The 27,299-nt window shown below is 49.9% G+C and overlaps 1 protein-coding gene across 4 annotated transcripts in view; it reads right to left on the reverse strand.

Annotated features, from left to right (window-relative positions):
* IL34 (interleukin 34) overlaps positions 1-27,299 on the reverse strand; it is a 77,537-nt gene that overhangs the window by 1,596 nt on the left and 48,642 nt on the right. Inside the window, exons 1-5 of one of the 4 annotated variants that reach the window (XM_077983857.1) lie at positions 5,768-6,080; positions 5,413-5,546; positions 3,241-3,318; positions 2,791-2,949; positions 134-269 (exon numbers count right to left, since the gene is read on the reverse strand). In XM_077983857.1, coding sequence (XP_077839983.1) covers positions 134-269; positions 2,791-2,949; positions 3,241-3,318; positions 5,413-5,526 — 487 coding nt within the window. In that variant the 5' untranslated portion in view covers positions 5,527-5,546; positions 5,768-6,080. 4 annotated transcript variants of the gene reach the window in all.

The raw sequence follows: 27,299 nt of genomic DNA on the forward strand, positions 1-27,299 counted from the left end.
CCTGGCTTCCAGAAATGGCTTGTAGCCCTGGGGAGCAGAAGATATGCCCGGGAGGATGCCGGCCCTGCCAGCTGGCCTGGGCCCAGATGCCCAACCTCCGACCTCCAGGCCCCATCCCCTGACAGCTCCTTACAGCAGGAGCAGTACAGCAGCTCCATGACCCGGAAGCAGTTGTCCAGCAGGGCTTTGGGCCGCACCGGCTTCAGGTTCGGCCCTGGGGCATTCAGGAGGGACAACACGGATTCCACCTTGGGGCTGACCTCCACATCCTGGAAAGGAGGAAACCGTCAGGAGCGGCGGCGAGATGGGGCCGCACCCCAGGAGAGCCGTGAGCGCTGTCCAGTCACCTGGAGCTGCCCAAACCCCGGAAGAAGGACCAGACATCCTGTGACTATGAGCCTGGATAGCTATTTCTCACCATCTTCTTCCTATGGGCATGGGGAGGGTCCCAGATGCCACCTCTCACCCATGCACAACTCAGAGGCTTTGCTTTTTTTCCTTCCTTGGAAAAATGAGTAAAGGGCTTAGGCCAAGACAGTGAGGAAAGTGGGGTATCTCGCGCCCAGGCACGGCCACCCACCACTGCATGAGGACCCCCTGACCTGGGGAAAACTGTCCCTCAGGAAGCAAACACCTCCATCAACTCCAAGGAACAAGAGAAGGCCCTCACAGGGACACTGAGGCTTAAGTCACATACACAGGGCAGGGCGTCCAGCTCCAAGCTGGTGTGGTTTCTCTCCACGATACGCAACAACAGGGTCATGTGGGGTGTACCGTGGCACCGAGGGAAGGAAGTCCCTGAATAGGAGGTCAGGGCCACTGCAGAAAGCATCGTGGGAAACGTGGGGGTGATCTTCTGGAAGGGGGCGACCACCCAGGCAGCATGTCCTGGGCCAAATTGTCCCTCTCCTCCCCCAAAAATCTGTGTCTTCATCCTACCCCTTGGTACCTGTGAATGTGACCATATTTGGAAAAAGGCTCTTTGCAGAGGTAATTAAGTTCAGTATCTTAGAAGGACATCATCCTGGATTTCGAGTGGGCTCTAAATCCAATGCCTGATGTCCTTGTAAGAGAAAGGTCACAGAGACAAGGAAACACAGGGCAGAAAGCCATGAAAAGACCGAGACGGCCAGACACCGTGGTTCAACCTGTAATCCCAGCACTTTGGGAGGCGGAGGGAGGCATATCACTTGAGGCCAGGAGTTCAAGCCCAGCCTAATCAACATGGCAAAACCCCGTCTCTACTAAAAATACAGGTGTGGTGACGGGCATCTGTAATCCCAGCTACTTGGGAGGCTGAGGCAGGAGAATTGCTTGAACCTGGGAGATAGAGGTTGCAGTGAGCCGAGATTGCACCACTGCACTGCAGCCTGGGCGACAGAGTGAGACTCCGTCTCAGAAAAAAAAAAAAAAAAAAAAAAAGCCACCACAGAGGCCAGGTAGGGTGGCTCATGCCTGTAATCCCAGGACTTTGGGAGGCTGAGGCAGGAAGATCACTTGAAGCCAGGGGTTCAAGACCAGCCTTGGCAACACAGCGAGACCCCATCTCTAAAATAATAAATAAAATGAAATGAAATAAAAAAGAAAAAGAGCCACCAAGGAGATCAAGGAGTCTCCTGACTTTGTAGAAATTGAGAGCCTCCCCACCAGTCTCGTCCCAGGAAAGCTCCAGGCAGCTGCAAAAACAGGTGCTGGTCCCTAAGCCCTTTCACCATCGGAAGCTCACAGTTGGCCTGGGAAATTCTGCCCACAGGCTGGGCCTTGTCAGCAGCTGGCTGGGCTGGGCAGCTGGTGGGTCCCCGGGACAGGTGTGCATCAGAGTTCTGAGGAGGGCTGGTGGGGACGGGGAGAGGCCCCATAGCACACACAGCCCTCGTGGGTCATCTTGCCACCTTCCTTTTTACTACAACTCAGGCATTTTAGAGGCCAATATCCCTGAGGCCTCAGACCAATTTCTCTGAGCAGGGCGGGGATGGGGGACCTCTTTTTTTTTTTAAATTAACTAAAGTCCATAATTTACATTAGCGTTCACACTCTGTTGTACAGTTCTGTGGGTTGTGACAAATGCATGATGTCATGTATACACCGTGAACGTATTATATAGCATCCTTTTTTTTTTTTTTTTTTGAGATGGAGTTTTTCACTCTTGTCGCCCAGGCTGGAATGCAATGGTGCAATCTCAGCTCACTGCAACCTCTGCCTCCCAGGTTCAAGCGATTCTCCCCCCTCAGCCTCCCAAGTAGCTGGGATTACAGGTGCCCACCACCAGGCCTGGCTAATTTTTGTATTTTTAGTAGAGATGGGGTTTCACCATTTGGCCAGGCAGGTCTTGAACTCCTGACCTCAGGTGATCCACCCATCTCGGCCTCCCAAAGTGCTGGGATTACAGGCATGAGCCACTGCGCCAAGCCTGCAGCGTTTTACTGCCCTAAACATTCCCTGTGCTCCATCCATTCTTCCCCTCTCCCCCTACCCTGCCTCCAGGACCCTCGTGTTGCAGAAACAAAGAGGGTACGATGACTTGCCCAGGATCAGAGGCATCGCCTGTCCCCAGAGCCCAGCTCTCGTGGCCACCACGGCCGCCTCTTCCTTCCGCAGGCCTCTTTTCCTGCACCCCTCCCCCACTTCTCCCATGCCCCTCGGCTTGTGCCCATCTTTCCGTGTGTTCATCCTTTCCCTCACCAGCCCTTGGCCACACCTCATAGATTCATACACGCGCATGCTCACACACACACATGAACACACGTGTGCACACACGAGCCCCGCCTGCCACCCTTCCTCACGACTCACCATGAGGCCCTTCTGGACATTCAGCAGCAGCGTCTGCACCTCCTGCAGGTACTTCCAGGACGGGTGGCCGTCGAGCAGCACGTCCTGCACCGACTCAGTGGCACTGAGACTCACCAAGACCCACAGATACCGCAGCTCCCGCTCGCTCACCCGGGCCCTCTGCTGCGGAGACAGAGAAGTCACTGCAACCCCAGAGACACAGGCCTCTGGGTTCTGAGCAATCTGACCAGCCCCTCACCAGGAACTTGCCCCTGCACAGGGAGCAGACACGGGCTGTGCACTGCGGACAGTGAACAAACGTGTGCCTGGGCCAAGGGCCAGCCTGCTCTTGGGGCTGAGGAGAGGCCCCAGGCCAGCAGCACCACCTGCCAATGCCAGCGCGCCTCTGAGGCTGGGCCCACCGGATGTTGCAGGAGGCAGGGTCCCCCCAGCCCAGGAAGGGATTCTTACCAGCCTGGTGACATTGGCGATTCTGAACACCCCCTCGTAAGGCACACTGATCTTGTAGTTGATGGGGAAGTAGTGTTTCTAGAGAGGCACAGGAACAAACTATGAGGCCAGAAGTAGAAATGGCCAGCAGGCTCCCCAGCCTCCCAAGTGATCTTTTTTAAGAGTTAGTCTCACTCTGTCACCCAGTCTGGAGTGCAGGGGCAGGATCATGGCTCCCTGAAGCCTCGACCTCCCAGGCTCAAGCAATCCTCCCACCTCAGCCTCCCAAAGTGCTGGGGTTATAGGCATGAGCCACCACGCCCGGCCTCCAGATGAATTTTGATGTAGAAGGAGAGAACTCAGGGCCCAGCCTTTTGATGGTAGAGGTGGTCCTGTGCAGAGAGGTCTGCCTGGCTCCTAACTGGGATAAAAACAACTCACTTTCCTCTGGGACACAGGGAGGGCGAAACAAAATACGCAGCTCCTATTAAGGCAGAAGTTTCACGCTCAAGAGTGAGGGCGCGCTACTTCAAGAAAAACATACTATTTTGTGGGTGAGAATCTTTTTTTTTTTTTTTTTTTGAGACGGAGCCTGTATCTGTCGCCCAGGCTGGAGTGCAGTGGTGTGATCTCGACTCACTGCAACCTCTGCCTCCCGGGTTCACTCCATTCTCCTGCCGAGTAGCTGGGACTACAGGCGCCCGCCACAACGCCCGGCTAATTTTTTGTGTTTTTGGTAGAGACGGGGTTTCACCGGGTTAGCCAGGATGGTCTCGATCTCCTGATCTCGTGATCCGCCCGCCTCGGCCTCCCAAAGTGCTGGGATTACAGGCGTGAGCCACTGCGCCCGGCCGAGAATCTTATAAAACCTACGATGGTGATGGTTGCACAACTCTGTGAACTAAAAAACCTTTGAGTTGTGCACTTCAAATGAGTGAATTATGTCTTTTATATATAAATATGTACATTCTATCTCAGTAAAGCTGTTAAAATAAAAAAGACATAAGCCAAGTGCAGTGGCTCATGCCTGTAAGGAGAGAGGCTCACTTGAGCCCAGGAGTTTAAGGTTACACTGAGCTATGATCCCGCCACTACACTTCAGCCTGGACAACAGAGTGACACCCTGTATCTAAAAATTAAATTAATTAATTAAAAAAGTTACATAGGTCAGGCATGGTGGCTCACACCTGTAATCCCAGCACTCTGGGAGGCCAAGGTGGGCATGTGGCTTGAGCCCAGGAGTTCAAGACCACCCTGGGCAACATGGTGAAACCCTGTCTCTACTCAAAAAAAAAGATTTAATTAGCTGGGCATGTTGGCACATGCCTGTAGTCCCAGCTACTCGGGAGGCTGAGGTGGGAGGATCATTTGAGCCTGGGAGATGGGGTTGTAGTGAGCTGAGATTATCTACTGAACTCCAGCCTGGGCAACAGAGCAAGACCTTGTCTCAAAAAAAAAAAAAAGTTTTTTAGAAAAAGTAAAAAAAAAAAAAAAAAAAAGTTGGGGGGCTGGGCACGGTGGCTCACGCCTGTAATTCCAGCACTTTGGGAGGCCGAGGCGGGCGGATCACAAGGTCAAGAGATGGAGACCATCTTGGCTAACATGGTGAAACCCCGTCTGTACTAAAATTACAAAAATTAGCTGGGCATAGTGGTGCATGCCTATAGTCCCAGCTACTTGGGAGGCTGAGGCAGGAGAATTGCTTGAACCCAGTAGGTGGAGATTGCAGTGAGCCAAGATTGAGCCACTGCCCTCCAGCCTGGCGACAGAGCGAGACTCCGTCTCAAAAAAAAAAAAAAAAAAGACGCAATATAGCCACACAGACATCTCCACTCTGCAAAAAAATCAAAGACTCCAATTTCTAGGTCTTTATCTCCCCGGCTAATAAGTGCCTGGGGTTCCTCAAAGAGCTCCAGCTGTACATTCCTGAGTCAGATGGTGAGTGCCACTGTGGAGGTGGGATTAAAGTGAGATCAAAGAGCAGTGGAAGCTCCAGGAGATGGCAGGAGAGGGGTCAGTAAATGCAGACCAGGTGCATGGGTAGGTTTCAGAGAAAGACAGAGAAACAGGCCATGGTCAGCTCAGGGCTGACACGGGTCCTAGAAAGGGCTCTGAATGTCCAGAGGCCTATGCCAGGTAAGCCCCGGGACACAGGGACAGGGACAGGGACACAGCTGGTGCCCACGTGGTTACCATGTACTGAAGTCGGTTCCTGTACTGCAGCTTGTCCCGCAGAAAACCCGTGACAGTGCACTCCTCACTCTGCGTCAAGGGCCATATCTCCAAATGCTCGTTCCCACAGGCCATGCCAAGGAGGATCCCAATATCTGTGGACCATACCCAACAAGAGCACATGAGCACCCTCCATCTCATCCACGCTGTCCACAACGTGCAAAGCCGAGCATGACCGTCATCCGTTCGCATAGGTGACAAGCACCGATGGGAAAGGTGTGGTGGCGGGCACGGGATCTGGAATGCTTTCCCTGGGGTCTGGCTCCAGAATAGCAAGATCAGGCAGGCACGAGCAGTCCAGAGGGTCCACATCCACCCCACGCCAACCACGGGAGCCCCCCAGGAAGCACGGCCCAGGGTCGACGTCTGGTCTCCCTGCTTCTCTCGCTCCGTGAGGCAGGCACAACCTCCCGCCCAGGACAGCCTCAGCCCCTGGTGTCCCGGTGACATGTTTTCAAAGCTTGGTGCTGGGTTTTCCAAGCCAGACATTCAAGGAGATCGAATCATCCTGGATTCTGGTTTCAACTTGACAAATGACTCTTCAGTCATCCACCCCACTTTCTTTCCTGCTCTATCTGATCTTAGCGTCCCTCCCAGCTGACTATGCCAGCGGGTCAGTCGCGTTTTCCAGTCTGGTCATTCTAGGACATTAAGCAGATCTCACACTTGGCTGCGTCTCTTCCTGCAACAAACGAACCGCTGAAACATTACCATCCTTTGCCACTGAGGGTCACTGTGACTTCAAAAATAGCCTAAACGATTTCCAAGTGACTGAACAGAAAAAATAGGAGAGAATTCGCAACAAATATGAAAAAAGGTTAAGTCCATCAGAGCAGAAATAAAACAAAAGTAGGCCAGCAACTACCCAAAATATCAGACTCACTAACTAGATAAATAAATTCATATTAAAACAATCAGATATAAATTTTTTTTTTTTGTCACCCTGGCTGGAGTGCGGTAGTGGGATCATGGTTCACTGCATCCTAGAACTCCCAGACTCAAGCGATCCTTCCGCCTCAGCCTCCAGAGTAGCTAGGACTACAGTTGCATGCTACTACACCTGCTAATTTTTGTATTTTTTGTAGAGACACGGTATCGCCATGTTGGCCAGACTTGCCTCGAACTCCCGAGCTCAAGCAATTCTCCTGCCTCAGCCTCCCAAAGTGCTGGGATTATAGGTGTGAGCCACCGTGCCTGGCCCATTTTTCATATATTCAAATGAAAGTTTTTGTGTTTGTGGTTTTAGGTCGTTGGGGCTTTTTTTTTTTTTTTTTTTTTTGAGACAGGGATTTGCTGTTGCCCAGGCTTGTCTCCAACTCCTAGTGTCAAGCGGTCCTTTCACCGTGGCCTCCTGAGTAGCTGGGATGAGAGGCAAGTGCCACTACACCCAGCTTCCCAGCCTTTTTTTTTTTTTTTTTTTTTTTTGAGACGGAGTCTGGCTCTGTTGCCCAGGCTGGAGTGCAGTGGCGGGATCTTGGCTCACTGCAAGCTCCACCTCCCGGGTTCACATCATTCTCCTGCCTCAGCCTCCGGAGTAGCTGGGACTACAGGCGCCCGCCACCACACCCAGCTAATTTTTTTGTATTTTTAGTAGAGACAGGGTTTCACCGTGTTAGCCAGGATGGTCTTGATCTCCTAACCTCGTGATCCGCCTGCCTCAGCATCCCAAAGTGCTGGGATTACAGGCGTGAGCCACCGTGCCCGGCCTTTTTCTTTTTTTTTTTAAGACAGAATCTTTCTCTGTCGCCCAGGCTGAAGTGCAGTGGCACAATCTCAGCTCACTGTAGCCTCCACCTCCCAGGCTCAAGCAATTCTCATACCTCTTGCCTCAGCCTGCCAAGTAGCTGGGATTACAAGCAAGTGCTACCACACCCAGCCGATATTTGATATTTTCAGTAGAGATGGGGTTTCACCATATTGGCCAGGCTGTTCTCAAACTCCTGGCCTCAAGTTGATATCCCTGCCTCTGCCTCCCAAAAGTGCTGGATTTACAGGCATGAGTCACCGTGCCCAGCCATACACCCAACTCATTTCATTTTAATAATTAATACTTGATGTTGGCCAAATAGTGCTGTCCTGGAAAGCAATTTAGCAATTTCTGTTATTAATGGATTTAATAGTATCTGTACTCTTCAAACCACTAAGCCTTAAAAATGTCAGTACCCTATCACCAACTAAATTCACTTCTAGGAATAAATTGGAAGAAAAATAAAAAAGATATAACCAAAAAATTATGAACAAAGATGTACAGAGCAGCATTTATTTCATAACAGTGAAAATATGGAAATGGCCTAGATGTTCCATAATAATGCATGTAGCCAATAAAAACCACATTGCCAAAGACATGGCTGTGCTATGAGAAAAATTAGATATGCTTAGTGAAGCTTAAAAATAGCGTGACTCAACACTGTCTGTGTTCCTACCATGACTACCAAATCTCTATGGGAGATTTTTTCATGTTTTTCTTTTCAAATAGGGTCTTGCTTTGTTGCCCAGGCTGGAGTGCAGTGGCACCATCATTGTTCACTGCGACCTCGAACTCCTGGGTTCAAGCAATCCTCCCTCCTCAGCCTCCCAGTAGCTGGTACTACAGGCACCACCACCACCACACCCAGTTAATTAAAAAAAAAAAATCTGTAGAGACGAGGCTGGTCTCAAACTCATATGCTCAAGCGATGCTCCCACCTTGGCCTCCGAAAGTGCAGGGATTACAGGCATGAGTCACCACACTTGGCCTTGGCCTTTCAGAGCATTTTTTATGTTCTATAATCCATATCTATTATTGTTACAGACAAAAGCAATAACCATCCTCCTTTTTTTTTTTTTTTTTTTTTTTTTGACAAAAGCAGTCAGGCAGGCTGAGTCACCTCCCGAGCCACCCCCAGCTATGAGTAGGAATTACTGATCGGATTTTCCCCACTCCCCAGCATCTTGGAAGACTTTGTCCTTACAGCCCCTCTGGTCTGAGCCACACCACCTATTTGCTACCTCCCCACTGCCTTCTCCACACCTGCCCTGCTCAGGCCTCCTGCCTGGCCTTTGCCACTACGGGACCTCCCACCGGAGTGCCCTTGATCAGCTCAAAGCCTCAGGCCTCCTCAAGCCCTGTACCCCACATAGCCCCACAAATTTTTCCTAAGTCGCAAGTTTGCAATCTATCTTGCACTTCCTCTCTCTCTCTTCCCCTGTGCCTGATACAGTATTGGGCCAGAGGGACAGATAAACACAAACTAAACCAGTGTTTGGCCCTTTAATATCTGCTTGCTTTCTGTTCTAAGTCCTGAATCCCTCGGCTTGGCACCCACCCTTGCAGGTCAAGATCATCCCTGCCTCCTAGGCTCATGCTTTGCCCTGCACTGGGTACGCTTTCACACTACAGACCTCTTTCAAAGCCTCCCAGAGACTCCTCTCTCCCCATCACCCCGCCAGGGTCTCCCCTGCCTGCACCAGCCCCCATCGGTCTCTGTCTCTAACACCACCTTCCCCATTCACTCACGACCTTGACTTTGGTATGTGAATCCATAACACAGTTAAACACTGCACAGCCCAGCGTGCTGAGCGCTTCACATGTGCATTTGGGGATTTGCCCCAAGCAGTAGAAATGGGAGCAGAGCTGGTTAAGGCACAGGTCGTCCTGCCTGCCCCAGAGTCTCTGCTCAACCAGTCGAGGACGCGGCCAGAGAATCTACCTTTCTAACAAGGACCCAGGTAAAGCTGTGGCTGGGGGTCTAGAACCACAGACCTAGAGCAGCAGTTGCAAGCTCGTGTCCCAAGGGCCACCTCTGGTCCACAGGGATTTCACATAACAATTAAAACTTTCAGCTTTTCTTTAAAAAAATCAATATCTCTGTCCACACTGGGTCTTTTTTCCTGTGTGGTCATCACCATTGGCCGTCTACTCCACCCCTCAACCCTACAGCAGCTGCCCTTCTCTGTGTCCCGTCTGGGGCCTTGGGGACCCGGCAGCTGTGGCCTCAAGGCAAGAACTGTGCCTTGGAATGACACTGAGCCTCCCAGCCTGGCATGGTGGGCACACAGACTGCCCTGGAAACGCTGTCCACAGATGATCTGCCTCTCCCCTAGCTGGGCAGCCTTCCTCTGAGACTGCAGCCCAAACATCACTGCTAAGTGTAAGTTTCCTTTTTTACTGCCTCCACCCACCCAGAGAAACAGGTTAACAGAGAGGCACCAGGCAAGGACAGCACAGCCCCAACCTCAAGGCCACTGTCCCCCACATACTCTATACACCAGGAACCCCACAGCCAGTGCCACCCCTGACCTTAGTCAGGATACCCACCCTGCCTTTGTCTTAGCCCAGAAGTAAGAACCCACAAGACAGGCTGGGCACGGAGGCTCATGCCTGTAATCACAGCAGTTTGGGAGGCGGAGGTAGGTGGATCACCTGAGGTCAGAAGTTTGAGACCAGCCTGGCCAATGGTGAAACCCCATCGCTACTAAAAATACGAAAATTAGCCAGGTGCAGTGGCAGGTGCCTGTAGTCCCAGCTACTCGGGAGGCTGAGATATGAGAATCATTTGAATCTGAGAGGCAGAGGTTGCAGTGAGCTGAGATTGCGCCACTGCACTCCAGCCTGGGTGACAGAGTGAGACTCCATCTCAAAAAAATAAAAATAAAAATAAAATAAATAAAACAAGCTGCCAGACAGAGAGGAGGCTGAAGAAAGATCCATGTGAGTACAGTACTCCCTTCCTTGTTCCTGGCCCTAGGTGGGGGGCAGGAGGGGCTTGCCCCCTCTCTGAGATGACCCCATGTGCAGTGACAAGTGAGGCTTGTCACCCCCAGCCCCGGGGACCAAATCTGAACCTGTGCAGTGGGTTAAATAGCATCTTCTCCAAATCCACGTTCACCCGAACCCCAGAATGTGACCTTGTTTGGAAATGGGGTATTTGTGAAGTGGGAGGTAGGACCAACTCCAGAGGCGGAGTCCTGACACTGGACTAAATTGAGGACTAGTGAAAACAGGGATGGACAGGGCGGAAGCAGCATTCCAAAAGACATGCCCAGCAGTGTGCTATGTCAGTTTACCATTGCCATGGCAACGTCTGGGAGTTACCGCCCCTTTCCATTGCAATGACCCAATGGCCCAAAAAGTTACTAGAAATGTCTGCATAAACTGCCCCTTTATCTGCATGCAATTAAAAGTTGGTATAAATATGACTGCAAACGGCCCTAAGCTGCTCCTCAGTACGCTTCCTCTGGCACAGCCCTGCCCTGCAGGAGCTGGCACGGAGCTGTAATGCCTCTTCAGTAAAGCTGTCTTCTACCCACCAGCTTGCCTTGAATTCTCTCCCAGGCAAAGCCAAGAACCCTTGCAGGCTAAGCCCCCTTGGGGGCTCGACTGTCCTGTGCCACTTACAGGCGTTATTAAATGAAGGATGTCAAGATGAGGCCATCCTGGATTTAGGCAGGTCCCTAAATCCAGTGACTAGTGTCCTAGGAAGAAGAGGAGCGGACACAGAGACACGCAGAGGGAAAAACCACATAAAGACAGAGGGAGACCTGAGTGACTAGGCCACAGGCCAGGGAGGCCACGAGCCACCAGGAGCTGGAAGAGGCAAGGGAGGCTCTTTCCCAGCACCTTTGGAGGGAACACAGCTCTGCAGGCACCCTGATCTCACACTTCCAGTCTCCAGAACTGTGAGACCATACGTTGCTGTTGCTCTAAGCCACCCAAAGCATACTAATTGGTTATGGCAGCCCAACTTCCTCAGCACCCCAGTCCCTGGGCACCAGCCCCCACCTAAATCTGCTGCTCTCCCTCTCTCTCATCCCCCAGCCAGTCCTTGCCTGGTCCTAAGACCTGCCTCCTGGAGCTTTTACCCCTCTCCCTTGCTTTTCTTTCTCTCTTTTTCTTGTTTTTTTTTTTTTTAAAGACAGGGTCTCACTCTGTTGCCCAGGCTGCAGTGTAGTGATATAATCCTTGCTTACTGCAGCCTCAACCTCCTGGGCTCAAGTGATCCTCCCACCTCAGCCTCCTGAGTAGCTGAGATTACAGATGTATGCCACCACACCTGGCTAATTTTCCTTTTTTTAGAGATGGGGTCTCGCTATGTTGCCCAGCCTGGTTTCAAACTCCTGACCTCAAGCCATCCTCCTGCACTGGCCTCCGACAGCGCTGGGATCACAAGCGTGAGCCACCAGCCCAGCATCCCTTGCCTTTCATTCGCACCTCCACCTCCAGAATGACCCTTATTCCCTCCTGTGCAGACGGCGACAACAGCAACTCCTACAAACACCGCCAGACTCATCTTCAAGAGCAGAGGAACTCCCAATCATGACGACACCCCCGCCCGGCTCTCAAATCCTCCAGGGCTGCCTGCTGTGGGGAGGGATGCACGCTTTGCCTGGCTTTCAAGGCCTCCGCCAACTGGGTCCAAACCAGCTCCCAGCCTGGCCTCACCATCCCACCGCCGAACCTTTGCTCACACTGGCCCCTCTCTCTGAAACACCGGCCTTACGACCCCAGGTCTACCCGTGTGAGCACCACCCCACCTTCTAGACCATTTCTAGCAGCCCCTCCCCCACACGGCACCCTTGCTTCTCATGACCTAGGGGCTTCCAGAACATTGGGTCCAGCTGAGTCCTTCCACCCGTCCCTAATGTCCCAACCCTTTGTTGTATATTTTCTCAAGGGCCAGGGTGGACCCAGCTCTTCTCTGAATCCCTCGCAGGCTCATACCCCGAACCTCAAACAATTCCCGAGCACTCAACCCTGTGCCAGGCGTTGGAGACAGAGGCACGAGACAGCAAGGTCCTTGTTGTCATGGCAGTGACTCTGCAGTGGGCACGTGGGAGGCACCAGAAAAATGTGTTGAATTTGAGTCCATTCAATTGAATCTTGGAGACAGGGGATCTTGGTCTGGCCTCCCACCCAGTAGGCATGAGAGGCTTCCAGATCCTTTTTTTCCTTTCTGTCCTCATTTCAACTTATTTTTCTTTTTACCAACAGTGTTATCGTTCTGCTTTTTAATTCTGTTCTGTTAGGAGGGAGGGTTGGAGGGGACCAGGCTGCCTTCTCCAGGCACCTGGCTGCTCTTCTGCCGTGGGTCTTGGATCCCTGGACACTTTCACCAGCCCCCGCCCCACCCCCCACCGGCCACACCCAGGACTCTGCCTCTGCTGCCCACACGGGGCTCCCCAGCGCTCACAAGCCTGGAAAGGTGAGATGCTGCCACCTACCCCCAGTGCCTGCCCCGACCTAAGACCACCCTGAGGACCATGCCCACCCAGCCAGAACCGCCCACTCAGCTTGCCCGTCAGAGCCTGAAGTCAGCGGCAGACAAGGCAGAGGCTGGCCGTGGGAATCCCAGAGGATGTCTGCAGTCCGACTGTTAAGCATCGCAACTTCTCACCAGCAAGAATGCCCTGGTTGCTATGGTTACAGCAGATCCTGGATCTAGGCCGAGGCCTCCCAGGGCAGCTCCCCAGGGACCCCCCAGTACTCACAGCGCAGCCAGGCGAAGCCCCGGGGCATGGTGGTGTTCCTCGTCCCCCTGAGAGCTCAGGCGCTGTCCCCAGCAGTGTGTCCACAGAGGCCTAAGTACGGCCTACATGGCCTCGGGGCAGTAGAGGTGGCCACTGAGTCAGGGAAGGCTGGCCCTGGAGGAGTGGCCAGGCTGCAGGATCGGGCAGGTGCCCCAGGGGCAGCAGCTGCCCTTATCTGCCCGGCAGCGTGGAGGACAGCCTGGGGGCGGTGGCTGCAAGTCCCATGGCAGCCCAGAAGCAGGTCTGAGCCGGTGGCTTGGGGGGTCTTTCGGGGTCTTCCTTTCCAAGGAGCAGGAGGAGAGAGTCCCTGGCAGGCCCCTCGGAAACTGGGGCTGGGTGACGCTTTCTCTGATTTCTCCGACTGCAGCTGCTCAGTGTGAAATCTGGCTCTGGGAAGAGAAAGGAGGAGAGAAACTGATTATGTAAGAGCAGCACTGCCACTCAGCCATCAGCCACAGTGCACACCGCACCCACAGCCTGCACAGGACCACCCGGCCCTGGCAGCTGGACACGGCTCACATGAGAAATGACTTCAGAATGTCCAAGCAGCCCTGGCCCATGAGTGAGTTACGATGACACCAGCTGGCAGCCTGGGGCCTGAACAAAAGCAGGACCAAAGAATGAACAGGTGGTTTGAGTTCACACACTGAGGGCCGTGGTAGAGTCCATGAATGACTCAGGCTGCAGGACAGGTTAAAAAAGCCCATGAGTTCCCACTCCGAAAACAATGCTAGACGTGGTGGCTCATGCCTGTAATCCCAGCACTTTGGGAGGCCAAAGTGGGAGGATTGTGAGAGCCCAGGAGTTCGAGACCAGCCTGGGCAACATAGTAAGACCTCATTTCTATTAATAAAAATAAATAAATAAATAAGAAAAAATAATTTTTTTTGAGACAAAGTCTCACTCTGTCATCCAGGCTAAAGTGCAGTGGTGTGATCTCAGTTCACTGCAACCTCCATCTCCCGGGTTCAAGCAATTCTCCTGCCTCAGCCTCCCAAGTAGCCAGGATTACAGATGCACACCACCATGCCTGGCTAATTTTTGTATTTTTAGTAGAGATGGGGTTTCACCATGTTGGCCAGGCCGGTCTCAAACTCCTGGACTCAAGTGACCTGCTGCCTTGGCCTCCCAAAGTGCTGGGATTACAGGCGTGAGCCACCGTGCCTGGCCAGGACAAAGGTCTTTACATTTATTGAATCTCACAGCAATCTCATGGAAGCACAAAATCTCAGTTTATCAATGAGGAAACTGAGGCCCAGAAAGGTTAAAACACTTGTCCAAGGTCATACAGCTTGTAAGAAGTGTGACCGGAATTCACACCCTGTGGGCTAGTGGCTGCTCCCAAAAGTGGACACCCACACAGGGCTCAGCACGTGTGCATGGTCCTCCCATCTGCCCCTCTGGACTCTGCAAGGTCTGGACCATTGTGTCCGTTCTGCAGATGAGGCTGGAATTCCGTCTCTGATTTAGTTTTCTTCCATCCCCTCGCCTCCTCCCTGTCTCCCCTCTGGTGGGGGGAAATGGCTACAGAGTGACACCACTGGGGGAGAGCAGGTATGACTTTTGCATCTTCTTCATTGTGTGATCCATAGTGTCACCAAAGAATGCTGGCCCTTACCCTGGGAGGTGCCCAGCAGGCAGGCAGGGCCTTATAGAGAGAACATGGGTTGTTCAAGTTAATCCCTTATGCAGTCACCCTGAATCTCAGTCCCAGTCGCTACCTGCTGCTGCTCCTCTTCCTCGTCCTCCCTCCTCCTTCCTCTTCCCCCTCCTCCTTCCTCCTCCTCTTTCTCCTTCCTCCTCCTCTTTCTCCTTCCTCCTCCTCTTTCTCCTTCCTCCTCCTCTTTCTCCTTCCTCCTCCTCCCTCCTCCTCCTTCCTCTTCCTCCTTCCTCCTCTTCCTCCTCCTTCCCCCTCCTCCTCTTTCTCCTTCCTCTGCCTCCTCTTCCTCCTTCTTCCTCCTCTTCCTCTTCCTCCTCTTTCCCCCTCCTCTTTCTCCTTCCTCTTCCTCCCCTTCCTCCTTTCTCCTCCTCCCCTTCCTCCTTTCTCCTCCTCCTTCCTTCTCCTCTTTCTCCTTCCTCCTCTTCCTCCTTCCTCTTCCTCCTCTTCCCTCCTTCCTCTTCCTCCTTCTCTTCCTCCTCCTCTTCCCTCCTTCCTCTTCCTCCTTCTCTTCCTCCTCCCTCCTCCTCTTCTTCCTCCTTTCTCCTCTTCCTTCTTCCTCCTCCTTCTTTCTCCTCCTCCTCCTTCCTCCTCCTCTTCTTCCTCCTCCTTTCTCCTCTTCCTCCTCCTTTCTCCTCTTACTCCTCCTCCCTCCTTCTCCTTTCTCCTCCTCCCCATCTTCTTCCTCCTCCTCCCTTCTCTTTCTCTCATCCTCCTTCCTTCTGCCCCCTCCTCCTCCCTTCTCCCTCCTCCTCCGCTTCTTCCTCATTCTCCTCCTCCTCCCTTCTCCTTCTCCTTCTCCTCCTCTCCCTCCCCCTCCTCCTCCTCCTCCATCCCACCCTGGCAATTCCCCTGCTGTTACATTCATTTGGGGACTTTTTCAGGTTTATTGAGGGCTAATTTACATATACTACATTTTACCCTTTTCAGTATACAATTCTAAAAGTTTTTAGCAAATTCATAGAACTGTGTAATTACTGTAATAATCAAGATACAAAACATTTGCATCTACCCAAAAAATTCCCTGCTGCGGCTTCTCAGTCAGCTCCTCCCCCAGCCCCAGCCCTAGGAAACAACTCATTTGTTTTCTGTCCAGCATGCTTGCCTTTCTCAGAATGTCAGATAAATACAGTTGTAGTGTGTGGCCTTTTGTTTTGGCTTCTTTCACTTGGGACACTGCATTTGGGAACCAGCCATATTGTTGCAGGAGTTAACACAGATGCTTGATGGGGTTAAGTCCTGATAAACCCATCGTAAGTCAAAAATAACAAATAAAAAACAGATTTAGGCTGGGCACAGTGGCTCATGCCTGTAATCCCAGCACTTTGGGAGGCCAAGGCTGGCAGATCACCTGAGGTCAGGGGTTCGAGACCATCCTGGCCAAAATGGCAAAACCCCTTCTCTACTAAAAGTACAAAAAATAGCCAGATGGCCGGGCGCGGTGGCTCAAGCCTGTAATCCCAGCACTTTGGGAGGCCGAGACGGGCGGATCACGAGGTCAGGAGATCAATACCATCCTGGTTAATACCGTGAAACCTCGTCTCTACTAAAAAGTACAAAAAACTAGCCTGGCGAGGTGGCGGGCGCCTGTAGTCCCAGCTACTTGGGAGGCTGAGGCAGGAGAATGGCGTGAACCCGGGAGGCGGAGCTTGCAGTGAGCTGAGATCTGGCCACTGCACTCCAGCCTGGGCGACTGAGCGAGACTCCGTCTCAAAAAAAAAAAAAAAAAAAAACAGGCCGGGCGCGGTGGCTCAAGCCTGTAATCCCAGCACTTTGGGAGGCCGAGGCGGGTGGATCACGAGGTCAGGAGATCGAGACTATCCTGGCTAACATGGTGAAACCCCGTCTCTACTAAAAATACAAAAAACTAGCCGGGCGTGGTGGCGGGCGCCTGTAGTCTCAGCTACTTGGGAGGCTGAGGCGGGAGAATGGCGTGAACCCGGGAGGCGGAGCTTGCAGTGAGCCGAGATCACGCCACTGCACTCCAGCCTGGAAGACACAGCGAGACTCCATCTCAAAAAAAAAAAAAAAAAAAAAAATAGCCAGACGTGGTGGTGCACATCTGTAATCCCAGCTACTCAGGAGGCTGAGGCAGGAGAATCGCTTGAACCCAGGAGGCATCTATAATCTCAGCTAGTTGGGAGGCTGAGGCAGGAGAATCGCTTGAACCTAGGAGGCAGAGGTTGCAGTGAGCTGAGATCACGCCACTGCACTCCAGCCTGGGTGACAGAGTGAGACTCCATCTCAAAAAAAAAAAAAAAAAAAATCCCTAGCCAGGTATGGTGGCTCATGCCTGTAATTTTAGCTACTCGGGAGGCTGAGGTAGGAGGATTGCTTGAGCCCAGGAGCTCAAGGCTGCAGTGAGCTAGGATCGCACCACTGCACTCCAGCCTGGGTAATACAATGAGACACTGTCTCAAAAAACAAAAATAAAAAATAAATTACCTTGCTAGACCTATACTGCGATGTCCACCAGTTGGGGCAGTAAGGCCCTGCTCATCCTGTGGGCTTCACTACCTGCTCCTTTCCTAAGACACATGCTTTGGTTTTGGTTCCTCTGTCCCCTGTCCAAAAACCAAGACCACCTCCCCAGGGAGGGAACATGGAACTTGAATTAGAATCCTGGCAGTTCAGATCCTGTGCCCCAGCCCTTAAGAGGTGGTGCAATTTCATGTTCAGGACACACACAGCCTGTGAGAAACCCCAAGCACCCACTCAATTTGCTGTGTAACAAATCACCCCAAAATACAGTGACTGAAAACAATCATGTGTTATTTTTCATGAATGACAGGTTGGCTGGGACTTAGCTGATCTAGGCTGGACTTGGCTGATCTGGGCTTGGCTCAGCTGATCCAGGGTGGGCTGGGCTGATCTGGGCTGTCCTTGGCTGATCTGGGCTGAATTTGGCTGATCTAGGTTGGACTTGGCTGATCTAGGCTTGGCTCTGCTGATCCAGGTTGGGCTTAGGTAATCTAGGCTGGGCTTGGCTGATCTAGGCTGTACTTGACTGATCTAGGCTGAACTTGGCTGATCTAGGCTGGGCTTGTCTGATCTAGGCTGTACTTGACTGATCTAGCATGGGCTTGGCTGATAGTCTGAGCTACTTGGGAGGCTGAGGCAGGAGGATCGCTTGAGCCTAGGAGATCAAGGCTGAGGTGGGCTTGGCCATGTGAGTTGCTGTGACCAATGGGATATACTTGGACATTGGGACTTTCCCTCTATGGCTGCCAGGGGGCCTTCATATCATGTAAGTAATCCTGGTAGCCTGCCAGAGGAGGCATTACTGAAGCCCCAGACATTTGATGGAGGCTATCCTAGATGAGCTGGCCCCAGCCAAGTCATCCCAGCATCCTAGTCCACCCATAGAATCATGAGCTATAATAAATATTTATTTATTTTAAGCCGTTAAGTGTTAGGGTGGTTTGTTACACAGTAGGAGCTAACTGATACACCACAAAGGTCCACCATCCCCAAAATGCTCCGTACACTGGTTCAGCCCCAAATAAAAACAACTTCTAGGAGTGGTTTAGATAGCTTCTCTCAGACTGAAGCTCAGTCCCCAGTCAGGAGGACTTTGAGGACAAAAGTATGCTGTCCTTTCCATAGGACCCAGCTCAGGATCTTCAGTTAGAAGAGGAACTTTCTAGAATTCAGGACTAGCCAAGACTTTTTTTTTTCCTCTGTCATATTTTATTTATTTTTTGCAACCTTTTTTTTTTTTTTTTTTTTTGAGACGGAGTCTCACTCTGTTGCCCAGGCTGGAGTGCAGTGGCGTGATCTCAGCTCACTGCAAGCTCCGCCTCCCTGGTTCACACCATTCTCCTGCCTCAGCCTCCTGAGTGGCTGGGACTACAGGGGCCCGCCGCTACACATGGCTAATTTTTTGTACTTTTTAGCAGAGATGGGGTTTCACTGTGTTAGCCAGGATGGTCTCGATCTCCAGACCTCGTGATCTGCCCGCCTCAACTTCCCAAAGTGCTGGGATTACAGGTTTGAGCCACAATGCCCGGCCTATTTTTTGCAACTTTTTATAATGGAAGTTGTCTAAACAAACTGAAACAAGGTAGAATAGTATAACAGACCCCCATAAAGCTGTTACTCTGCTTCAAAAATTGTCAATCTGGCCTGGTGCAGTGTCTCACACCTGTAATCCCAACACTTTGGGAGGCCGAGACAGGTGAATCACTTGAGGCAGAATAAACGACAAGGAGAAGGGGAAAAAAAACAACTTAAAATACCAAAAGAAAAACAAAAAAGTTATTTCCACAGAATTGTCCATGAAAGATCAGGAGTTTGAGACCAGCCTGGCCAACATGGTGAAACCCTGTCTCTACTAAAAAGACAAAAATTAGCTGGGCGTGGTGGTGCACGCCTGTAGTCTCAGCTGCTCAGGAGGCTGAGGCACGAGAATCACTGGAACCCAGGAAGCTGAGGTTGCAGTGAGCCAAGATTGTGCCACTGCACTCCGGTCTGGGCAACAGAGTGAGATTCTGTCTCAAAATGAAAGAAAAAAATGATCAATCTTCTGTCATTCCAGTTTCACTCATCCCCCAGTTTTTTTTTCCAGGAATATTTTAAAGCAAATCTCAAACATGCCATTTCACCAGTTTGTAGGGATTTTTGAAGTATATAATCACAATATCATTATCACACAACCCTCAAATTAATAACTCTTTAATATGATTTCATAGAGAATCCATGTTCAATTTTTCCCTGGTTATTTTTTAAATCTCTGATGTGCCTCTTAAGTACTTTTCTTTCTAAAAATCAATATATAATTTGCATACCATAAAATTTACAATTTTAAAGTGTACAGGCTGCGTGTGGTGGCTCACACTTGTAATCCCAGCACTTTGGGAGACCAAGGCCGGGGGATTGCTTGAGCCCAGGACTTTGAGATCAGCCTGGACAACATAGTGAGAACCTGTACCTACCAAAAAAAATTTTTCTAATTAGTCGGGTGTAGTGGCATGCACCTGTGGTCCCAGCTACTTGGGAGGCTGAGGTGGGAGGATCACTTGAGCCAGGTAGGTCAAGGCTGCAGTGAACCATAATCATGCCACTGGGCTCCAGCATGGGCGACAGAGCAAGACCCTGTCTCAAAATAAATAAAGTGCGCAACAGCCGGTGCGGTGGCTCACGCCTGTCATCCCTGCACTTTGGGAGGCCAAGGTGGGTGGATCACCTGAGGTCAGGAATTCGAGACCAGCCTGGCCAATATGGCGAAACCCTATCTCTACTAAACATACAAAAGATTAGCAAGGCGGGGTGGCGTGCTCCTGTAATCCCAACTATTTGGGAGAGTGAGGCAGGAGAATCACTTGAAACCCAGAAGGCAGAGGTTGCAGTGAGCCGAGGTAGTCCCACTGCACTCTAGCCTGGGTGACAGAGCGAGACTCCATCCCAAAATAAAATAAATAAATAAAAATAAAAATAAATAATAAATAAAGTGTACAACTTTGTGGTTTTTTTTTTTTTACTGTACTCACTATGTTGTGCAACAGTCACCATTATTTAATTACAGAACATTTTTATCACCCCCAAAATAAACTCTGAACCCATTAGTAGTCACCCCCTATTCCCTCTTCCTCCCAGTCCCTGGCAACCACTAATATTCTTTCTGTCTCTATGGATTTGCCTATTCTGGACATTTCATATAAATGGGATTTATTACACAATACATGACCTTTCATGTCTGGCTTCTTTCGCTTAGTGTGTTTTCGCTTAGCATGTTTTCACTTATCATGTTTTCAGGGTTCATTCATTTTGGAGCATGTTATGAACTGAAGTTTGTGTCTCTCCAAAATCCATTTGTTGAATTTGTAACCCCTAATGCGGTGGTTCCTGGAGATGAGGCCTTGGGAGGTAATTAGGCTTGGATGAGGTCACAAGGACGGGGTCCTCATGGTGAGATAATGCCTTTATAAGAAAAGACATCGGGCCAAGTGCAGTGGCTCACGCCTGTAATCCCAGCACCTTGGGAGGCCGAGGCGGGCAGATCACAAGGTAAGTAGTTCAAGACCAGCTTGACCAGTATGGTGAAATCCCGTCTCTACTAAAAATACAAAAATTAGGCAGGTGCCTGTAATCCCAGCTACTCAGGAGGCTGAGGCAGGAGAATCTCTTGAACTCGGAGGGCGAAGGTTGCAGTGAGCCGAGATCGCGCCACGGCACTTCAGCCTGGGCAATAGAGTGAGACTCAGTCTCAAAAAAAAAAAAAAAAAAGAGAAGACATCAGAGTGCGCTCACTCTCTCTCTGTCTTTCTGTCTCTTCCCATACTCACACAAAGAACAGGTCATGTGAGCACATAGTGAGAAGGTGGCCATCTGCAACCCAAGAGAAGAGCCCTCACCAGAAATCAATCTTGCTGGTGCCCTGATCTCAAATTTCCAGCCCAGAGAACGGTGAGAAAACATTTCTATTGTTTAAGCCACCCAGTCTATGGTATTTTGTGATGGAAGGCCAGGTAAACTAAGACACAGCATGTATCCATACTTCACTCCTTTTATTGTCAAATAATACTCCCTTGCATGAATATCCTACATTTTCTTTGTCCATTTCAGATTGTGTTGTTTTCTGGCTTCCTCCAAAGGTAACTAATGAGGATTTTTAGTGTCATTTTGAAATTATTAATTTTGTCCAGGCGCAGTGGCTCACACCTGTAATTCCAACACTGGGAGGTTGCAGGGGGTGGATTGCTTCAGCCCAGGAGTTCAAGACCAACCTGGGCGACATGACAAAACCCTGTCTCTACAAAAAATACAAAAATTAGCCGGACATGGAGGCATGCACCTGTGGTCGCAGCTACTCAGGAGGCTGAGGTGGGAAGATCACTTGAATCTGGGGAGATGGAGGCAGCAACAGGCCATGATCATGCCACTGCACTCCAGCCTGGGCAACAGAGTCAGATCCCCTCTCAAAAAGGAAAAAAAAAAAGAAAGAAAGAAAGGAGGGAAGGAAGGAAGGAAGGGAGGGAGGGAGGGAGAGAGGGAGGGAGGCATGGAGGGAAAGAATTTTTTTTTAAATTTATATATTTCAATCCATTGAAGTTACTTCAAAGTCAGGCTTATTGAGGTGTAACAGATGGACAGTGAAGCTCACCCTCTTTAAGTATACAGCACCCTTGGCTGGTGGACTTTTGGGCTGTTTCCACCTTTTGGCCATTGTGAATAATGTGGCTATGAAAGTCCATGTGCAAGTTTTTGTGTAGACATAACATTTTCTTGTTGTTGTTGTTTTGAGACTGAGTCTCACTCTGTTGCCCAAGCTGGAGGGCAGTGGTGTGATCTCAGCTCACTGCAACCTCCGCCTCCCAGGTTCAAGTGATTTCCCTGCCTCAGCCTCCCAAGTAGCTGTGATTACAGGAGTGTACCACCACTTCCAGCTGATTTTTTTAATGTTTAGTAGAGACAGGGCTTCACCATGTTGGTCAGGCTGGTCTCGAACTCCTGACCTCAAGTGATCTGCCTGCCTTGGCCTCCCAAAGTGCTGGAATTACAGGTGTGAGCCACCACACCTGGCCAATGTTTTCAATTCTCTTGAGTATATACCTGGGAGTATATACCTATATACCCTGAATGTACATTCAGCCTTTCCTGGAAAAAGCGAAACTCCAGGAACAGAAATTAGATCAGTGACATCCCAAAATGGGAAGTGGGGAAGGGGATTGACTGAGAAGGGGCACAAGGGAATTTTGGGAGGTGAAAGAAATGCTCTAAATCCTGAATGAGGTGTTGGTATATTATTTGTTGAAATTTACCAAACTGTATGCTTAAAGAGGATGAGTTTTACTGTACATTAACTATACTTCAAGAGGCCTGACTTAAAAATAACTTTGATTGAAATATATACATTTTAAAATTAACTTTTTCTTTTTTTTTTTTTTTGAGACGGAGTCTTGCTCAGTCGCCCAGGCTGGAGTGCAGTGGCAAGATCTCAGCTCACTACAACCTCCACCTCCCAGGTTCAAGCGATTCTCCTGCCTCTACGTCCCCAAGTAGCTGGGATTACAGGTGCCCGCCACCACACCCGGCTAACTTTTGTATTTTTAGTAGAGACAGGATTTCATCTTGTTGGCCAGGCTGCTCTCGATCTCCTGGCCTCATGGGATCCACCCACTTCAGCCTCCCAAAGTGCTGTGATTACAGTCGACACAAGGTAACATGGCAGGACGCTGTCTCTACAAAAATAAAAAATACAAAATTAGCCGGGCATGGTGGTGTGCACCTGTAGTCCCAAGTACTCAGGAGGCTGAGGCAGGATGATTGCTTGAGCCCAGGGGACCAAGGCTGCAGTGAGCCACAATGGCACCACTGTACTCCAGCCTGGGTGATAGAGTGAGACCCTGTCTCAGAGCGAAAAAACAAAACAAAACAAAAAGTCTAGCACACACAATTATGTACAGTACCTAATACTTGATCATGATAATGAACTATTAAATTTATTCTTTCTAAAGTTTTTCTTTTAATAAGTGTCCCTAGTCTGTAGCCTAGAGTTTCCTGATTGCAGATTCATGGTTCACGTCTGAACATGTTCCTCTGTGTGTGCTGTGGTTGTTTTTTTTTGAAACAGGGTCTCCCTCTGTCACCCAGGCTGGAGTGCAGTGGCGTAATCACAGGTCACTGAAGCCTCTACCTCTTGGGCTCAAGTGATCCTCTCACCTTAGCCTCCCGAGTAGCTGGGACCACAGGCATGCACCACCACACTTGGCTAATTTTTATTTTTATTTTTTGTAGATACAGGGTCTCACTATGTTGCTCAAGCTGGTCTCAAACTCCTGGGCTCAAGCAATTCTTGACCCTAGCCTCCCTAAATGCTGAGATTAGAGGCATGAGTCACCCCACCTGGCCTCCTCTGTCTTCTCTTTCTGCATGTTTGCAGTGGGAACAGGCTCAAGCTCAGGCTGAAGCCCTTTGTCACGACACAAGTAGTGCTGTGTTCTTTCAACAGAAGGCACATGACAACTGCGCTCCACTCTTCGCTGATGTTGGCAGCCAATGCCACTTAATGCCTAGATCCATTAATTCACTGAGGGCTGCTAAATGTGATATTCTAATTCATCTCGCTTTCTGATCAAGCCTTTCCTCACGAGGCAAGCAGAGGCAGCAGCAGATGAACAGCTCTGCCAAGATGTCTGATATAAACGGAATATTGTGCTTTCCTCCTATTTCTGGCCTCTGCCTGAAATCAGATAGTCTCTAGGCCTGTGGAATTTGTTTCCAAATGCCTGCTTCTCAAACAAGATTGGCTGGGTTCTGGACATGCATTTTCCCATACGACCCAAAGACATCTGAATGAATTTGATCAAATACACTCCTGGATCCAGGCTGTACACCTCTGGTGGGTGCCACCTATCTGTGATCAATGTCAGCGTATCCGGAAAGCTCAGTGCCACACCATATCCCAAGAGCATCTCCCGAGCTGGAGTGTTCTCAGGTGAAACAAAACATGGAAATCCATGCCAGCTTTACAAGTGACAGAATCACCAAAACAGCGCGATGCCTTAGTCAGCATTTCCTGACTTAGAGCCAGGTGCCTACCACAACACCCTTGGGCCACACCTACCCACAAGGAGATAGATTTCCCTGCATTCATTCACTTTTTTTTTTTTTACTTAAACCAGTTTATTTGTTTCAAAACAAACAAACAAACTGGGCTGGTGCAGTGGCACATACCTGTAATCCCAGCATTTTCAGAGGCTGAGGCAAGAGGATTGCTTGAGCCCAGGAGTTTGAGACCAGCCTGGGCAACATAGTGAGACCTGATCTCTACAAATAATTTTTTGTAATTAGCTAGATATGGTGGCATACCCATAGTCCAGGTACTCAAGAAGCTTGATCCCAGGAGATCCAAGCTGCAGTGAGCCATGGGTGACAGAGAGAGACCAGTCTGGGTGACAGAGAAAGGCCTTGTCTCAAAAAAATAATAAACAAGTATAAAATATCATGGGAAAGCCTATGCAGCTATTGGGAGGATAAGAAACCACCAATCAGGGGACCAGGGAGAGAGTGGGGGGGTCAGAAGGCAGGAAAGTTTCCCCAGGGAAGGGGATGACTCCAGTTTTTGTCTTTTTTTCTTTTTTCTTTATTTTTTTAGATAGGGTATTCACTCTGTTTCCTCAAACTCCTGGACTCAAGTGATCCTTCTGCCTTGGTCTCCCAAGTATCTGGAACTACAGGTGCGCACCACCATGCCTAGCTAAGTTTTACAATTCTTTTTTAGAGACAAGGTCTCGCTAAATTGCCCAGGCTGGTCTTGAACTCCTGAGCTCAAGTGGTCCTCCTACCTTGGCCTCCCAAAGTGCTGGAGTTACAGGCATGCGCCATCACATCCAGCCCGATTCCAGTTTTTTGTTTTGTTTTGTTTTTTTGAGACAGAGTTCTCGCTCTGTCACCCAGGCTGGAGTGCAGTGGCACGATCTCGGCTCACTGCAAGCTCCACCTCCCAGGTTCACGCCATTCTCCAGCCTCAGCCTCCTGAGTAGCTGGGACTACTGGCGCCCGCCACCACACCCGGCTTTTTTTTTTTTTTTTTGTATTTTTAGTAGCGACAAGGTTTCACCGTGTCAGCCAGGATGGTCTGTATCTCCTGACCTCGTGATCCGGCCACCTCGGCCTCCCAAAGTGCTGGGATTACAGGCGTGAGCCACCGCGCCCGGCCCTGATTCCGGTTTTCAAACCTCCCAGAGAGCTCCCTCTGGTTGGAAGCAGGGCTAATTCAAAAGCAGCCCGTGGCTTCTAGCAGAGTGCATGGGTCCACTTTTTACACTGATTTGTAGCATAGAGAAAGATCCAGAAATATACTCTCAAATAATTTTAAAGAAGAAAACAAAGCTGAATGCCTGGGATATCCACTGCATTGCTGTTTACACTTGAAGCAAAAAACAAAACAAAACAAAACAACACAACACAAAAAAACCTGGAAACCACCTACATGTCAAACCACAGAAAAGCAGTTAGCAAAATCTGAGAACTGGTATATACTGAGTGCTGACCACGTGCCGATTGCTTTGAATAGAGCATAGCAAAATAATTATACCTTTTTGTCCTTGCAGCAACCGTGAGAATCAAACCTCCCAGTCTCTGAAAAAAGTCAGATTCAAAGAAGACAGAGGAAAGAAGTCTCTTGAATCAACACGGTGGAAACTATTTGACATCCTTATATATGTATATACGAAATTAAACTCAACCTTATCTCATACCATGTACAGGAATTAACTTGGCCAGGCACCGTGGCTCACGCCTATAATCCCAGCACTTTGGGAGGTCGAGGGGGGCAGATCACCTGAGATCAGGTTCACCTGCCTGGCCAACGCGGTAAAACCCCGTCTCTACTAAAAATACAAAATTAGCCGGGCGTGATGGTGCGTGCCTGTAATCCCAGCTGGGGAGGCTGAGGCAGGAGAATTACTTGAACCTGAGAGGCAGAGGTTACAATGAGCTGAGATCACACCATTCCAGCCTGGGCAACAAGAAAATCATCTCAAAAAATAAATAAATAAATAAAAAGAAATTAACTTGACATGGACCATAGACTAAATTGTAAAACCTAAAACTTCTAGGAGAAAATCTTGGTAACTTTTGATTCTTATATATGACACCAAAAGCACAAACCACTTTAAAAATGGGGAAGGATCATCCATGCAAAGCTAGAGGTAAAAAGAAAAAATAAATTTAAAAAATTAAAAATGGGGAACGGGGCCGGGCGCGGTGACTCAAGCCTGTAATCCCAGCACTTTGGGAGGCCGAGGCGGGCGGATCACGAGCTCAGGAGATTGAGACCATCCTGGCTAATACAGTGAAACCCCGTCTCTACTAAAAATACAAAAAATTAGCCTGTAGTCCCAGCTACTCAGGAGGCTGAGGCAGGAGAATGGCATGAACCTGGGAGGCAGAGCTTGCAGTGAGCCAAGATTATTGTGCCACCACACTCCAGCCTGGGAGACAGAGTGAGATCCTGTCTTTAAAAAAAAAAAAAAAAAAAAAAACTGGGGAAGGGGCAATAGGTGCTATTTAGAATCATGTTATATTGTTATATTAGAGTATTAGAGTATTCTTCCTCTTCTTTTTTTTTTTTTTTTTTTTTTGAGACAGGGTTTCTCTCTGTTGCCAAGGCTGGAGTGCAGTGGCACAATGAGGCTCACTGCAGCCTCGAACTCCTGGGCTCAAGGCATCCTCCCACACTGCTAGGACTACAGGTGCACTCAATCATGCCCAGGCTGGTCTCAAACTCCTGGTCTCAGCCTACCCAAGTGCTGGGATTATAGGCATGAGCCACCACACTAGGTCAGAGTATTCATTTTTTACAGTTATTATCTATGTCAAGCAATGTGAATCTTCTATTTATGCTAGTGATACAAAGTTTCCTTTTTAAATCAATGTGGTGAAGTTTCTAGTCTGTAAATGAACCAAGGGAAAACATGCGGGTATGAAATACAGACCCTGGGCCCAGCGCAGTGACTCACACCTGTAATCCCAGCACTTTGGGAGGCTGAGGCAGGGGAATCACTTGAGGCCAGGAGTTTGAAACCAGCCTGGTCAATATGGAGAAACCCTGTCTCTACTACAAATACAAAAATTAGCTGGGCAAGGTGGCTCACACCTGTAATCCCAGCTACTCAGGAGGCTGAGGCAAGTGAATTGCTTGAACCTGGGAGGTGAAGGCTGCAGTGAGTTGAGATCGTGC

This window comes from Macaca mulatta, chromosome 20 (genome assembly GCF_049350105.2).
Source record: "Macaca mulatta isolate MMU2019108-1 chromosome 20, T2T-MMU8v2.0, whole genome shotgun sequence".
NCBI classification, from domain to species: Eukaryota; Metazoa; Chordata; class Mammalia; order Primates; family Cercopithecidae; genus Macaca; species Macaca mulatta.